This window comes from Salvelinus alpinus, chromosome 6 (genome assembly GCF_045679555.1).
Source record: "Salvelinus alpinus chromosome 6, SLU_Salpinus.1, whole genome shotgun sequence".
NCBI classification, from domain to species: domain Eukaryota; kingdom Metazoa; phylum Chordata; class Actinopteri; order Salmoniformes; family Salmonidae; genus Salvelinus; species Salvelinus alpinus.
The window spans coordinates 92,495,548-92,513,323 of NC_092091.1; the positions used below are offsets into that span (position 1 = coordinate 92,495,548).

A 17,776-nucleotide genomic window follows, 5' to 3' on the forward strand; every position below is an offset into this window, starting at 1 on the left:
CCTCTAATAAAAATGAATATAAGTGAGCAACAGTCTCAGAATGTACATTCATTAGCATACCATAATCTGACATTAGTGTTATATTAATTAATGTTTGTGGAAGCAGGAAACAACATCGTTCTAATCCATGTTTTGTAGATGTTGGGGTCTGATTTCTGGTAGATCCTAGGATGAGAGCTTAAAGGTAGCTTAAAGGAGTCAAAAGGAAGGAGTCAAAAGCTTAAAGGAGTCAGCTAAATTATGTTGTACGAGCAGCACCACAGATATTGTGATGAGCAAGATGCCTGACTTCTCTCTCACAGTCACACACAGTATCTGCTCATGTGCAAGGGTTCTCTTCACTCTCTTACAGACTGTTAGCCACGGGACCAAAACAGCAGAGAAGTTTAGCCTTGTGCTCCAACACTCTTAGTTGTTGTAGAAATTGACCCACTATGCTGTTTACTTTGTGCTTCTACGTCATATCGCTGACTCACCCTTTATTAAGTTTGTTTTGACCAAATAGATCGTGATTGTGTTCCTTGCCTGGGAATCAACTATAATGAACGCTTTAAAACTATTTTGATTTAAAAACAATTAAATCAAATAACACTCACATTTCTCAGGTCCAGGCTTGATACAACACTCTCCACCATGGTCTCTGGTGTTCTCAGGTCCAGGTTTGATCCAACTCTCTCCACCATGGTCTCTGGTGTCCTCAGGTCCAGGCTTGATCCAACACTCTCCACCATGGTCTCTGGTGTCCTCAGGTCCAGGCTTGATCCAACTCTCTCCACCATGGTCTCTGGTGTCCTCAGGTCCAGGCTTAATCCAACACTCTCCACCATGGTCTCTGGTGTTGGTAAAACAGTAGGATAGACTGTGATTAAACTAAACTAAATACAACTTATTAAGGCTTGATATAACATACATACAGTCGTCATAGGCAATACAAAGGGTGTTTAAAGGTTGACAGACTAGCTCCCTATGTAGGGCACATTACCTAAATGTGACATAACCCACTATGTCACCTTCCATAAAGTCAATACTGATGGTGACATTTAACTAGGCACAGTCTAACTGTCTGTAGGTCCAACAGAACACATTAAAACACACCACCACTACTAATCTAACTGTCTGTAGGTCCAACAGAACACATTAAAACACACCACTACTACTAATCTAACTGTCTGTAGGTCCAACAGAACACATTAAAACACACCACTACTACTAATCGAACTGTCTGTAGGTCCAACAGAACACATTAAAACACACCACTACTACTAATCTAACTGTCTGTAGGTCCAACAGAACACATTAAAACACACCACTACTACTAATCTAACTGTCTGTAGGTCCAACAGAACACATTAAAACACATCACTACTACTAATCTAACTGTCTGTAGGTCCAACAGAACACATTAAAACACACCACTACTACTAATCTAACTGTCTGTAGGTCCACCAGAACACATTAAAACACACCACTACTACTAATCTAACTGTCTGTAGGTCCACCAGAACACATTAAAACACACCACTACTACTAATCTAACTGTCTGTAGGTCCACCAGAACACATTAAAACACACCACTACTACTAATCTAACTGTCTGTAGGTCCACCAGAACACATTAAAACACACCACTACTACTAATCTAACTGTCTGTAGGTCCACCAGAACACATTAAAACACACCACTACTACTAATCTAACTGTCTGTAGGTCCAACAGAACACATTAAAACACACCACTACTACTAATCTAACTGTCTGTAGGTCCACCAGAACACATTAAAACACACCACTACTAATGTAATTATACGAATGATTCCAGAGGAAAACAAATGATAAAACATTGCTATGACTCACCTCTGAATGTGTTGGTCATCTATCTGATACAGGGTCACTGAAGAGGAGATGGAGGAAACCCCAAACCCAGGATGGAGGGGTTCAGTGAATGTGGTGTGTCTTGTGTAACGGTGTGTCAGTGTACCAGAGGAGGACACACTATAGAAGGACAAAGTACCAGCTGGCCAGTCCAGATACACACCAACTCTGTTAGGAACAGGACCAGGGATGGATCTGCTACTGACTCCAGCATGGTAAAAGTGATGACCACTGTCAGAGCAGACTAAACACCAGGACATCCTATTGGCTCCAATCCTGCGGTCATCCCTCCATCCATTCCTCATCAATCCTTTGTACACCACACCAATGACAGTCATGCCACCATCCCAGTAACCATCCATCTCCACCTCCCAGTAATAACGAGATCCAGATAAGCCTTCTCTGCAGAGAAATTGTGGAAAACAATCAAATCTGTCTGGATGGTCTTCATAATGCTGCTTCTCTTTCACACATGTCACCTTCCTGTTCCCCTCAGACAGTTTCAGGTGTGGGTGTGCTGTATTTGGGTCCAGGGTGAGATGACAGGCATCTGTAGACAAAATGAGAGTTTAATCAAACCACATCTTCATATAACATTTTGTTTTGTAGTTACAGAACAAGTATTGATGAGTTACTATGTTACAATAGTTCTGAATATTCAGTTAATTAGGATTGAAGAGACTTACATTTCCTCAGCCCTGATTTCAGCCTGCACTCTCCACCATGATCCACACTGTAGGAGAAACAGGTTATTGACTGACAAAGACCTAATAAAGCAGTCAACATTTAAACCATATTGTTGTGTTCTGGTGCACTATCCAAGTTCATTACTAGAGACATACAGGTATTCTATCCTACCTACTGCATACAGAACGGAGTACAATTCATTACTAGAGACATACAGGTATTCTATCCTACCTACTGCATACAGAACGGAGTACAATTCATTACTAGAGACATACAGGTATTCTATCCTACCTACTGCATACAGAATGGAGTACAATTCATTACTAGAGACATACAGGTATTCTATCCTACCTACTGCATACAGAACGGAGTACAATTCATTACTAGAGACATACAGGTTTTCTATCCTACCTACTGCATACAGAATGGAGTACAATTCCAACAGGATATCAGAGATGCAGAAGAAGAGTATTCATGTGGTGATGATGTATGCTGTGATGGAGTGCTCAGCCTGCTGAGTAAACTTCCCCTTAATTCTACCATCATGTCCTCATGTTACTGATCCTACTACACTACATAGGACACAACCGCTGCTCACACTATTAGGACATCTATTCTGACTTACTTCAGCTTCATCAGTTTATATGTGGGATCCACCAGAGCAGCTGAAAGCAGTCCCCCTGCAGAGTCTCCTGGGTGATTGTAGCTCAGGTCCAGCTCTTTCAGGTGGGAGGGGTTTGACCTCAGAGCTGAAGACAGAGCAGCACAGCCCTCCTCTGTGACCAGACAGCCAGACAGCCTACAGAGAGACACAACAGCTGTCTAGGTTGGTGTACTGGTGTCAATCATCTTGTAGGACACCCATACATTTGTCCATGACACAAACATTGTGATAAAACATCAGATTTATACAGTATTTGTTTTACTAAGCTCAGTACCGACCTGACTGAAACAGCTGTACTTACCCCAGTGTGTGTAGTTTACAGTCTGGATCCTCCAGTCCAGCAGACAGCAGTGTAACTCAGCTCAGTACCGACCTGACTGAAACAGCTGTACTTACCACAGTGTGTGTAGTTTACAGTCTGGATCCTCCAGTCCAGCAGACAGCAGTGTAACTCCTGAGTCCTGCAGGTCATTGTCTCTCAGCTCCAGTTGTTTCAGTTGTGAGTTGGGTGAACTCAGGACTGAGGCCAGATCTGAACAGCAACCCTCTGTCAGACCACATTGACCTAGACTAGAGGGCAGAAGAGCACATGATTAAAACATGTTTAAAACATCCACATAATAACTCATACTGAAGATATTTAACTCACTGTTATGGGAATTTTATGAATAATGACTAAATGAGGTATACATTTAACGTAGAATTATAACTAACATAATTATTTCTTGTCTGATGAATAATGTTTGTCCATAAGAAAGAGGGACTGTTGGTAGGCAAGGAACTGTGGTAGACAACTTGTGACCACTGTGGAACTGATAACAGGGAAGGAAGTCTCCCCACCCAGGGAGGGGAGAAACCTTGGGCTTGTAGTAGATTGTATAACAGGTGAGGGTCAATGTAAGACTTGTGAACTATGTTGTATCTGAGAGAAGGAGGGACGTTTATGATGAAATGTGAGGTATATAGACCAATGTACCGGAAATGATAAGCAGAACGTTCGGGTAAATAAACATTTGACTTTGGTAGACTGGGCCTCTGTCTGTTTTTATTTCTATCAGTATCCTACAAATCCTGATATAGCAGACTGAGTAATTTAATTTAATTGGTTAACTTCTTTGATATAGGGGGCAGCATTTTCACTTTTGGATGAATTGCGTGCCTATAGTGAACTGCCTCCTACTCTGTCCCAAATGCTAATATATGCATATTATTATTACTATTGGATATAAAACACTCTGATGTTTCTAAAAATGTTTTAATGATGTCTGTGAGTATAACAGAAATCATATGGCAGGCAAAAACCTGAGAAACAATCCAAACAGGAAGTGAGAATTCTGAGATGGGTCGATGTTAAAGTCATCGCCTATTTAATTCCCTGTAATATATGGATCTGTTTGCACTTCCTACGCCTTCCACTAGATGTCAATAGTCTGTAGAACGCTGAATGAAGCCTCTAGTGTGATGTGGGGCCGGATGGGAGGTGTTTCAGTCACTGGTCTGGCAGATTGCCAGTTCTTGCTCACACGCTTTCCCCATGATATCGCCTTGCGTTCCATTACTTATACAGACATGAAGAAATGCTTCGGTTGGAACGTTATTGGATATATATGATAACAACAATCTGAAGATTGATTCTCTACTAAGTTTGACCAGTTTATTCGACTTGTAATATAACTTTTTGAAGTTTTCGTCCAACGTTTGCCTGCATCTGCGCGAGCGTTTGGACACGCAAAATAAGCTAAGTAGCAAAAGTAGCTAATTGGACATAAGTAATTGACATTATCGAACAAAACAACGATTTATTGTGGAACTAGGATTCCTGGGAGTGCATTCTGATGAACATAATCAAAGGTAAGGGAATATTTATGATGTAATTTCGTATTTCTGTTGACACCAAAATGGCGGAGAAATGTTGTTAAATCTGAGCGCTGTCTCAGATTAATGCATGGTGTGCTTTTTACATAAAGTTTTTTTTAAATCTGACACAGCGGTTGCATTAAGAACAAGTGTATCTTTAATTCTGTGTAAAACATGTATCTTTCATCACAGTTTATGATGAGTATTTCTGTTATTTGACGTGGCTCTCTGTAATTACTCCGGATATTTTAGAGGCATTTCTGAACATGGAGCCAATGTAAACCGAGATTTGTGGATATAAATATGCACATTATCGAACAAAACATAAATGTATTGTGTAACATGATATACTATGAGTGTCATCTGATGAAGATCATCAAAGGTTAGTGATTCATTTTCTCTCTATTTCTGCTTTTTGATACTACTATCTTTTGCTGGGAAAATGGCTGTGTTTTTCTGTGGCTATGTACTAAGCTAACATAATCGTTTGGTGTGCTTTCCCCGTAAATCCTTTTTGAAATCAGACATGTTGGCTGGATTCACAACACGTGTAGCTTTACTTTGGTGTCTTTCATGTGTGATTTCATGAAAGATTGATTTTTATAGTAATATATTTGAATTTGGCGCGCTACATTTTTTCTGGATTTTGGCCAAGTGGGACGCTACCGTCCCACCTATCCCAGGGAAGTTAAAGAATATGAGAACTTAATTCTCTTAACACTCACACTAGTCTCTGTATATTGCAGAGTGGACTGGTTAGTCCAACACAGAGCAGATCCACTCCTCTGTCTCCCAGATCATTGTAGCTGAGGTCCAGTTCTCTCAGGGGGGAGTTCGGTGTCTGCAGAGCTGAGGCCAGAGTCTTACAGGATTCATATGTGATTTTACAGCCAGCCAGTCTGGAGAGAGGAGATATGTTGACACACTGTTAAATATGCAAAGATTTAAGAATAATGAGATGCATTAAGACAATAACAGAAGGACATGATTAGACTATGTTAAAGACATACTAACTCACTCAATATATTTAACCTTAGTTTCTTATATTTATCACATTGTATGTATGTTTCTGCATATTTACCATGATGGTAAAATAATGTTAAAACATTATAACACATAATTACTACAGATATAAACACTATAAAGACAGTGGATACTGAAGATATTTAACTCACACAAGTGTCTGTATGTTGCGGAGTGGACTGGTTAGTCCAAAACAGAGCAGCTCCACTCCTCTGTCTCCCAGGTCATTGTAGCTGAGGTCCAGTTCTCTCAGGTGGGAGTTTGGTGTCTGCAGAGCTGAGGCCAGAGTCTTACAGGATTCATATGTGATTTTACAGCCAGCCAGTCTGGAGAGAGGAGATATGTTGACACACTGTTAAATATGCAAAGATTTAAGAATAATGAGATGCATTAAGACAATAACAGAAGGACATGATTAGACTATGTTAAAGACATACTAACTCACTCAATATATTTAACCTTAGTTTCTTATATTTATCACATTGTATGTATGTTTCTGCATATTTACCATGATGGTAAAATAATGTTAAAAACACAATAACACATAATTACTACAAATATAAACACTATAAAGACAGTGGATACTGAAGATATTTAACTCACACAAGTGTCTGTATGTTGCAGAGTGGACTGGTTAGTCCAACACAGAGCAGAATCACTACAAAGTCTCCCAGGTCATTGTAGCTGAGGTCCAGTTCTCTCAGGGGGGAGTTTGGTGTCTGCAGAGCTGAGGTCAGAATCTCCCAGGATTCATATGTGAGTTTACAGCGATCCAGTCTGGAGAGAGGAGATAATCAGTTAGATATAATCAGTTAGATAATGATACTGTAAACATCAACTCAATAACAGAACTCACAGTGCTCTCTTGCAGGTTTTCACGACCGGCAGCAACCTCTGATAACCTTTCTCTGATGTGTTGTATGTCTTCAGGTCAAACTCCTCCAGCACCTCCTCTGACATCAGTAACAGGTAGGCCAGGGCTGAACATTGGTCAGGTTTAAGCTCTGTTTCTGAAAGAGTTCCTGAATGCAGGGAGGTCTGCATGTCTTCAACTAGAGAGTTGGCACCAAGTTCATTCAGACAGTGGAACAAGTTGATGATCCTTTCTGGTGAGGATTCCTCCTCGATCTTGTATGAAAGGTACCTGACTGTTCTCTTAACTGTTTCCTCATTGGTCTGTGTTGTACTTCCTGTCTGTGTCAGAAGGCCTCGTAACAGATTCTGATTGGACTCCAGTGAGAGACCCAGAAGGAAGCGGAGGAACAGGTCCAGGTGTCCATTCTCACTCTTCAAGGCCTGGTCCACTGCGCTCCTGTGTAAGTCAGACAACTGGATTGACTTCTTCTCTTCATCATCACTAGTGGGGGAGAAAACATTTTCCTTCTTGTCCAGACATGATTCTAAAGCATGCACTGCTGCTAGAAACTCCTGAATGCTCAGATGCACAAAGCTGTAGACCTTCTCTTGGTACAGCCCAGATTCTTCTTTAAAGATCTCTGTACACAATGCTGAGTACTCTGATGCCTCTGTGACATCAAGGCCACACTCTCTCAGGTCCTCCTCATAGAAGATCAGGTTGCCCTTCTGCAGCTGTTGGAAAGCCAGCTTTGCCAGTTTCAGGATCATCTCTTTGTCTGACTGAGACAGTTCCTTTGGGTTTGTCTCTGTGGCTTTGTTGTACTTCTTGTTCTTCACAATGATTTGGATGAGCATGAAGTGTGAGTACATTTGGGTCAGAGTTTTGGGGACTTCATCCTTCTCTGCCACTTTCAGTATCATCTCAAGGACAGTGGCTGATATCCAACAGAAGACTGGCATGTGGCACATGATGTGGAGGCTCCTTGATGTCTTCATGTGTTTGATGATATCATTGGCCAGATTCTGATCTGTGATTTTCTTCCTGAAGTACTCCTCCTTCTGTGGATCATTGAACCCTCGTACCTCTGTCACCTGGTCAACACACTCAGGAGGGATCTGATTGGCTGCTGCAGGCCGTGAGGTTACCCAGAGGAGAGCAGAGGGAAGCAGATTCCCCTCGATGAGGTTTGTCAGCAGCACGTCCACTGAGGTTGGCTTCGTGACATCACAGCACTTCTCATTGTTTTTGAAGTCTAGAGGAAGTCGAGACTCATCCAGACCATCAAAAATGAAAACAGTTTTGGTTTCACCATCTTCAATGCTGTCAATCTCTTTCAGCTCTGGGAAGTAGTGGGAAAGAAGTTGCATCAGACTGCATTGGTCCTTTTTCAGGTTCAGATCACGGAAAGGAAGAGGAAACATGAAATGAACGTCCTGATTTGCTTTTCCCTCTGCCCAGTCAAGGATGACCTTCTGCACAGAGACTGTTTTTCCAATGCCAGCGATTCCTTTTGTCAGCACAGTTCTGATAGGTTTGTCTTGTCCAGGTAAAGGCTTGAAGATGTCGTTGCATTTGATTGATGTCTCTTGTGTAGTTTGTTTCTTGGATGCCATCTCTATCTGTCTAACCTCATGTTCATTATTGAGCCCTCCACTTCCACCCTCTGTGATGTAGAGCTCTGTGTAGATATCCTTGAACAGACTTTGGTTTCCATGGTGTCCAATTCCTTCAGATATGTGTTGATACTTGTGTTTCAGTTTAGCCTTAATGTCTTGTTGGACTGTCAGCAGAGTTTGCCCTGTAGGAAAACAATGAGAGTTGAGACTCATAAGTTTGTTTGTGTGTTTTATAAGGTCCTTTGTACAGTTCTTTGTAATATTGAATGAAACACAGTCTTACTTCTTCTGTCCAGAAGGTTGTGTGTGATCTTTAATGCATCCTCACTGTCCAAACTCTCCACTTCCTTATTGTCATCTGGTAATGGTTCCTGGCTGAAAGCAGGTGGCTGATCACTCTTCATTGATAGCAGGCTGGTTGTAGGTGACTCTGCTCTGGGCTTCTGGACACTGAACAAAACAGGGAGACAGATCAGCTCATCAATATCTCATCAATACCTCATCTACTTCATTTTAACAACAACAATTTAAATTGATGATATAGACCTACAGTTTATGTAATATGGGAACACTTTTCTCTTTAGTTTATATCTTTAAGATAACTGTATATTTTACATTTAATCTCTTACCTTTTAGAACTGGTGTTTTGAGTCATTTTAGAGGCAGTTGTGTCCTCTCTCTCCCCAGAGAGACTCATTTTAGAGGCAGTGGTCCCCTCCTCTCTCTCCCCAGAGAGACTCATTTTAGAGGCAGTGGTCCCATCCTCTCTCTCCCCAGAGTGACACATTTTAGAGGCAGTGGTCCCGTCCTCTCTCTCCCCAGAGAGACTCATTTTAGAGGCAGTGGTCCCCTCCTCTCTCTCCCCAGAGAGACTCATTTTAGAGGCAGTGGTCCCCTCCTCTCTCTCCCCAGAGAGACTCATTTTAGAGGCAGTGGTCCCCTCCTCTCTCTCCCCAGAGAGACTCATTTTAGAGGCAGTGGTCCCCTGCTCTCTCTCCCCAGAGAGACTCATTTTAGAGGCAGTGGTCCCCTCCTCTCTCTCCCCAGAGAGACTCATTTTAGAGGCAGTGGTCCCCTCCTCTCTCTCCCCAGAGAGACTCATTTTAGAGGCAGTGGTCCCCTGCTCTCTCTCCCCAGAGAGACTCATTTTAGAGGCAGTGGTCCCCTCCTCTCTCTCCCCAGAGAGACTCATATTAGAGGCAGTGGTCCCCTCCTCTCTCTCCCCAGAGAGACTCATATTAGAGGCAGTGGTCCCCTCCTCTCTCTCCCCAGAGAGACTGGTTTTAGATGTAAGTCACAGCTCACTCAGCTACAATAAGAAATACCAGAACAGTCAATATTTCTGAACATTGTTGAAGAACCATTAGCTTCTTATGGCTGAGATCCTGTTAACGAGATCGATATGACAACAGCCAGTGAAAGTGCAGGGCGGCAAATTCAAAACAACAGAAATCTCATAATTAAAATTCCTCAGACATACAAGTATTTTACACCAATTTAAAGATAAACTTGTTTTTAATCCCACCAGTGTCCGATTTAAAAAAGCCTTTACGACGAAAGCACACCAAACGATTATGTTAGGTCTACACCTAGTCACAGAAAAACACAGCCATTTTTTTTTACCTTTGATGATCTTCATCAGATGACACTCATAGGACTTCATGTTACACAATACATGTATGTTTTGTTCGATAAAATTCATTTTTATAATCCAAAAATCTCAGTTTACATTGGCGCGTTACATTCAATAATGTTTTGCTTCCAAAACATCCGGTGATTTTGCAGAGAGCCACAACAATTTACAGAAATACTCATCATAAATGTTGATGAAAATGCAAGTGTTATGCACGGAACTTTAGATAGACTTCTCCTTAATGCAACTGCTGTGTCAGATTTTAAAAAATCTTTACGGAAAAAGCACACCATGCAATAATCTGAGTACTGCTCTCAGAGACCAAAACAACCATACAGATATCCGCCATGTTGTGGAGTCAACAGAAGTCAGAATAGCATTATAAATGTTCACTTACCTTTGATGATCTTCATCAGAATGCAGGAATCCCAGTTCCACAATAAATGTTTGATTTGTTCGATAAAGTCCATCATTGATGTCCAAATACCTCCTTTTTGTTTGCACGTTTAGTACACAAGCCAAACTCACGACGCGCGGGCAAGTCCAGGCAAAAGTTCAGACGAAAAGTCATATTACAGTTTGTAGAAACATGTCAAACGAAGTATAGAATCAATGTTTAGGATGTTTTTATCATAAATCTTCAATAATGTTCCAACCGGAGAATTCCTTTGTCTGTAGAAATGCAATGGACCAGAGCTAACTCTCACGGGAGCGCGCGAGACTGAGCTCGTGGTTGGATCCCCTGACTCCATAACAACAGCTAGTCTACCTGGTTGGATCCCCTGACTCCATAACAACAGCTAGTCCACCTGGTTGGATCCCCTGACTCTATAACAACAGCTAGTCCACCTGGTTGGTTCCCCTGACTCCATAACAACAGCTAGTCCACCTGGTTGGATCCCCTGACTCCATAACAACAACTAGTCTACCTGGTTGGCCTCCTGACTCCATAACAACAGCTAGTCTACCTGGTTGGATCCCCTGACTCCATAACAACAGCTAGTCTACCTGGTTGGATCCCCTGACTCCATAACAACAACTAGTCCACCTGGTTGGATCCCCTGACTCCATAACAACAGCTAGTCCACCTGGTTGGATCCACTGACTCCATAACAACAGATAGTCCACCTGGTTGGATCCCCTGACTCCATAACAACAGCTAGTCTACCTGGTTGGATCCCCTGACTCCATAACAACAGCTAGTCTACCTGGTTGGATCCCCTGACTCCATAACAACAGCTAGTCTACCTGGTTGGATCCCCTGACTACATAACAGCCCCGTTTTGGGGAGAAATCCATTACAGCAAAGTACTTCATTAATTGTTAACTTCTACTTAGTACTCATCCCGGATCCGGGAGCACCCTCATCAGTAAAAAAGCTGACTAGCATAGCCTAGCATAGCGCCACAAGTAAATACTAGCATCTAAATATCATTAAAACACAAGTCCAAGACACCAGATGAAAGATACAGATCTTGTGAATCCAGCCATCATTTCTGATTTTTAAAATGTTTTACAGGGAAGACACAATATGTAAATCTATTAGCTAACCACGATAGCAAAAGACACAACTTTTTTTTCCCACCATTTTTTTCCTGCATGGGCAGCTATCACAATTTCGACCAAATAAAGATATATATAGCCACTAAACAAGAAGAAACTTCATAAGATGACAGTCTGATAACATATCTATTGTATAGCATATGTTTTTTTAGAAAAATGTGCATATTTCAGGTATAAATCACAGTTCTACATTGCAGCTGCAATCTGAAATAGCGTTGGAAGCAGCCGGAATAATTACAGAGACCGACGTCAATTACCCAAATACTCATCCTAAAACATTTCTGAAAAATACATGGTGTACAGCAAATGAAAGCCCAACATCTTGTGAATCCAGCCAATATTTCAGATTTCTCAAGTGTTTTACAGCGAAAACACAAGATAGCATTATATTAGCTTACCACCATAGCCAGAAAAACAAGCAATTTACCAGCAGCACAGGTTAGCGATCGTAGCAATACAGCAAAATATATATAATTTTGGACTAACCTTGATATACTTCATCAGATGACAGTCCTGTAACATCATATTACACAATACATATAGGTTTTGTTCGAAAATGTGCATATGTAGCAGCACAAATCGTTGTTATTCAATGTGATCAGTGGCAACAGGTCATGCATTCTGGCCGGCGCCATCTTGGAAAGGCACCTAATCTAATCAATAAATAATCGTAAACTTGACTAAAAAATACAGGTTGGACAGCAAATGAAAGATGCATTAGTTATTAATGCAACCGCTGAGTTAGATTTTTAAAATTAACGTTAATAGACATACAGTGTGCGTTACAGCCAGACTAGTGCCGCAATAATTGCGGACAAATGCGGTTACATTTTTCCACATAAATACGGAATAACATCATAAATAGCTCTTACTTTTGGACGAGCTTCCATCAGAATCTTGGGCAAGGTGTCCTTTGTCCAAAAGAATCGTTGCTTGGTTGTAAAACGTCGTCTTCAACTTCGGAATTAGCAGCTAACAATAGCCATGTGGAGCAGACATGCCCAAACCCTCAAAATGCAATACTAAGGAAATTCCGAAAATAGCAATATACTCGCATAAACTGATATAACTCGGTTTAAAATAACTTCGTTATGATGTTTCTAACACCTATATCGAATTAAATTGCAGACGGATACATCTAAGGCCGATAACTGAGCGTTCCAAAATTTCATCCTGAGGTCTTGCTTCGCGTCATGACGTACGGCAAAAAGAGAGGTCCCTTCGTTCCTTGGAGCTTTATAAGCTCTGAGATCTACGTAGACACTCCATTCCAATTCTCATTGGTTACTGACATCCAGGGGAAGGCGGGTGCAGTTCATGTCGACCCATAGGATACATACAGAGTTTTAAACTGATCTGAGAACAGAGCCTCGTTTTCAGACCTTCGCAGTTCCTGTCATGATTTTCGCTGCAAAACGAGTTCTGTTTCACCCACAGACATAATTCAAACGGTTTTAGAAACTAGAGATTGTTTTCTATCCAATAGTAATAATAATATGCATATTGTACGAGCAAGAATTGAGTATGAGGCAGTTTAATTTGGAGACGATATTTTCCAAAGTGGAAACAGCACCGCCTATATTGAGAAAAGGTTTTAACCAGAAATGATTTGATATTGATATAAACATGCCTGCATTGGGTCTTTAAAGCTAGAATCCTTAGTTGCTACATCCATGTTTGGACTTATAAATGAATGATATACTGATTCATTCTTGAAGAATCTAACTTATAAATGTCTCATGAGCTCAGTTCAACTGTTGTCCTCCATCAGAACCCAAAATATAAGCTTGTTTAACTCCAATGTTTGTAAAAACACCATAGCCTTAAAACATGGTTAAAACTGTAATTTAATGTTGATATCATGTATGGTCAGTCCTTGCATCCATAGCTCCATCTATGAATTTAAAAACCCTTAGCCTACAATGGTCGCACCCCCGCGGAAATCAAATTAACATAAAACAATCCCATCGAAAAACTTTTTTTTTGCATGGGCTGCGTCTTAATCCACACCATCCGCCGATATCGCCCTTCAGCATCTGCGGTGAAAGGTGGTAGAGCTAGAGCGGTGTTGGTCAGACCATGAGACATCCTGAAAATAGTTTTTCTCACATAATGTTACGTAGCTTCCGAACGGTTTGGCCTACAAACTAAACTCAGGGGGAAGTCGGAGATGTTTACATTAAGCAGAGAGGAAGAGGTGTATCGAAGGGGGAAGTCAGAGATGTTTACATTAAGCAGAGAGGAAGAGGTGAAGCAACAGGGGGAAGTCAGAGATGTTTACATTAAGCAGAGAGGAAGAGGTGAAGCAACAGGGGGAAGTCAGAGATGTTTACATTAAGCAGAGAGGAAGAGGTGAAGCAACAGAGGGATGTCAGAGATGTTTACATTAAGCAGAGAGGAAGAGGTGAAGCGACAGGGGGAAGTCAGAGATGTTTACATTAAGCAGAGAGGAAGAGGTGAAGCGACAGGGGGAAGTCAGAGATGTTTACATTAAGCAGAGAGGAAGAGGTGAAGCGACAGGGGGAAGTCAGAGATGTTTACATTAAGCAGAGAGGAAGAGGTGAAGAGACAGGGGGAAGTCAGAGATGTTTACATTAAGCAGAGAGGTAGAGGTGAAGCGACAGGGGGAAGTCAGAGATGTTTACATTAAGCAGAGAGGAAGAGGTGAAGCGACAGGGGGAAGTCAGAGATGTTTACATTAAGCAGAGAGGAAGAGGTGTAGCGACAGGGGGAAGTCAGAGATGTTTACATTAAGCAGAGAGGTAGAGGTGAAGCGACAGGGGGAAGTCAGAGATGTTTACATTAAGCAGAGAGGTAGAGGTGAAGCGACAGGGGTAAGTTGGCAGAAAATCACTCCCACCAATCGAGGATTTTTTGTATGGAGGTGAATTTGGTCAGCAAAAAAACCTATGGCTTATTTGCTGCGTGTGGTTTATTTGATCAAATAGAAGTTTTGTAATGATTGGGTTGTTACAAGTGGACTGATATAAGTTGGACACATGACATCCCGGCAACAAGGAGAAAATTAACCTTTATATCGGAATATATCTTTTTAAAATATGACCTTAACCAGACTGCTAACCTTGTGCCTAAGCATGACCTTAAATTAAGACCAAAAAGAAAATTCGTTTTTATTTATTTTTATGATAGAACAAATTTGGACTTTGTGGCTGTGGTAACTAGTGGAAACCGTTATGCCCGTTTTTCACACGTGTGTATCTGCCCTGTCATTGGCTAGAATGCTCCCACCTGATCTGCCTTCCATTTTTAAAGACATTTTAATTGTTAGAGCACTATAGTACCTTTTAATTTTATTTCACCTTTATTTAACCAGGTAAGCCAGTTGAGAACAAGTTCTCATTTACAACTGCGACCTGGCCAAGATAAAGCAAAGCAGTGCAACACAAACAACAACACAGAGTTACACATGTAATAAACATACAGTCAATAACACAGTAGAAAAAGTCTATATACAGTGTGTGCAAATGAGGTAGGATAACGGAGGTAAGACAATAAATAGGCCATAGTGGCGAAAAAATTACAATATAGCAATTAAACACTGGAGTACCTGGTCAATATAATGGGTAATCTGATAGAGCAGCCACTATAGTACCTGGTCAATATAATGGATAATCTGATACAGCGGCCACTATAGTACCTGGTCAATATAATGGATAATCTGATACAGCAGCCACTATAGTACCTGGTCAATATAATGGATAATCTGATAGAGCAGCCACTATAGTACCTGGTCAATATAATGGATAATCTGATAGAGCAGCCACTATAGTACCTGGTCAATCTAATGGATAATCTGATACAGCAGCCACTATAGTACCTGGTCAATATAATGGATAATCTGATAGAGCAGCCACTATAGTACCTGGTCAATATAATGGATAATCTGATACAGCGGCCACTATAGTACCTGGTCAATATAATGGATAATCTGATAGAGCAGCCACTATAGTACCTGGTCAATCTAATGGATAATCTGATACAGCAGCCACTATAGTACCTGGTCAATATAATGGGTAATCTGATATAGCAGCCACTATAGTACCTGGTCAATATAATGGATAATCTGATACAGCAGCCACTATAGTACCTGGTCAATATAATGGATAATCTGATAGAGCAGCCACTATAGTACCTGGTCAATATAATGGATAATCTGATAGAGCAGCCACTATAGTACCTGGTCAATCTAATGGATAATCTGATACAGCAGCCACTATAGTACCTGGTCAATATAATGGATAATCTGATAGAGCAGCCACTATAGTACCTGGTCAATCTAATGGATAATCTGATACAGCAGCCACTATAGTACCTGGTCAATATAATGGGTAATCTGATATAGCAGCCACTATAGTACCTGGTCAATCAAACCTTCTATTAGATCTAATAATCCTCACGTAACTCCACACTCTCATAGAACTTGTTCTCAACTGGCCTACCTGGTTAAATAAAGGTGAAATAAAACTTTAAAAAGACATCCATACAAAAAAGGGCTTATCTCACAAGGACAGATTTAGGGCGGAGTAAATCCTCTCACTTCGCCTCTTCTTCTCTGTTCCAACTGACCCTGGAATTTATACAGACATGTATCAGAGAAGAAGAGGCGAAGCGAGAGGTTTTACTCAGCGCAACCTCTGTCCACGAAAATAAGCCCAGGAAGTGAGGAGTTTGTTGAATTTGGTCAACAAAAAAACGGAATTACTCATTCGCTACGTGAGGCTGATTTGATCGAATAGAAGTTTCTGAATAATTAGGTTGTTAGGAGAAAAAATAACAACTACATATCGGAGTTGTGCCTGTTGTCATAGAGATGGAAGACTCATGGATATAATCTCTTTTAGCATGGACATTGCTCTTGAGGCCTCCCACCATTTTAAAGTAGTCAACTGGGTGGGGATTCCTATGAGTTTGGAGCAATCAGCCAATGAAGAAAATGGACTACTTTAAAATGGAGATATCCTCAATGGCACTGCCCATGCTGTCATAGAGGCTATAATGGCTAGATGGTCCCACCGGATCTCACCTCCTCCCACCTGCCTTCCATCTTTGAGGACATGCATTTCCATTGTTAGAGCGGTCACTTGAGTATCTTCTCAGTATAATAGACAATCTTTGCTTGCATGCAGGAACATTGGTACATTGTGGGAGGCAACCTGTCTGTCCAGGGAGACTAGTGATGAACAAGTTGGGCCTATTTGAAACATCACCATCTCCTGCCAGCATTTACCAGACAATGTACAGAAGGGAAAAATAACTGAACATCATTTATTATGGTTTTTATTTATGTTTTGGAGTCAATGATTATATTTGTATTTTTTTCAAACGAGTTTCTTAATTATTTTAGTGTCAGATTTGGTATCCTAATTAAGAGTTTTAATCATTTAATAATGAATAAATAAAAATTTATATCAGTAACCCACAATCATACACCCCCCCTTCTCCTGCACACGTTGCCATGGGGACATGTTGCATTAGGGCGTAGTGAAAATGATGTAGACATTTTCTAACTAATTTCCTGCAATTCAAAGAAAAGATTTTCAGTTTTACAGATAATTCTACTCATGTTGCCATGGGGACATGTTGCCATGGGGTGGAGGTAAATGTTAGCAGTTTTAAATATGATAACTGATGATCAACGTGCCCCACCCCGGTTGGTAATTCAACCATGCTTACTACAAGTTTAGCCGCTAGACTAATTTACCAATCTAAAAACATGTAGCTAACATGGGCCAATAGACTGACTGCTGATGCTCAACCACATTTACACACTGCACCATGTGTTTTCTATTATTCTAACGGTCAACAGGAAGTTGAGATCCAGACTGAGTCCCAAAACAATGTTTTTATTATTGGTCCCAGAACGCCAGTTGCCCATCCCTGGTTTAGTGAATAGACCCATGTACTGCTTGAGTTCATTTGAGTTGCGATCAGTTTATCTCGCCCGGCGCACCAGGGTTTTCATTCTGAGAAAAGGTGTGGCTATG

The 17,776-nt window shown here is 41.0% G+C and overlaps 2 protein-coding genes across 2 annotated transcripts in view; one reads left to right on the forward strand and one right to left on the reverse strand.

Annotated features, from left to right (window-relative positions):
• Window positions 1-17,776, forward strand: part of LOC139577776 (NACHT, LRR and PYD domains-containing protein 12-like) — a 63,196-nt gene that overhangs the window by 14,294 nt on the left and 31,126 nt on the right. The window lies entirely within an intron of this gene.
• LOC139577775 (NACHT, LRR and PYD domains-containing protein 5-like) overlaps window positions 1-17,776 on the reverse strand; it is a 30,561-nt gene that overhangs the window by 4,228 nt on the left and 8,557 nt on the right. The window contains exons 2-12 of the mRNA XM_071404941.1: window positions 9,205-9,884; window positions 8,859-9,025; window positions 6,957-8,757; window positions 6,704-6,877; window positions 6,253-6,426; window positions 5,803-5,976; window positions 3,617-3,790; window positions 3,182-3,355; window positions 2,556-2,602; window positions 1,852-2,419; window positions 597-832 (exon numbers count right to left, since the gene is read on the reverse strand). Of these exons, the coding sequence (XP_071261042.1) occupies window positions 597-832; window positions 1,852-2,419; window positions 2,556-2,602; window positions 3,182-3,355; window positions 3,617-3,790; window positions 5,803-5,976; window positions 6,253-6,426; window positions 6,704-6,877; window positions 6,957-8,757; window positions 8,859-9,025; window positions 9,205-9,812 (4,297 nt within the window). The 5' untranslated portion in view covers window positions 9,813-9,884. The remainder of the gene's footprint in view (window positions 1-596; window positions 833-1,851; window positions 2,420-2,555; window positions 2,603-3,181; window positions 3,356-3,616; window positions 3,791-5,802; window positions 5,977-6,252; window positions 6,427-6,703; window positions 6,878-6,956; window positions 8,758-8,858; window positions 9,026-9,204; window positions 9,885-17,776) is intronic.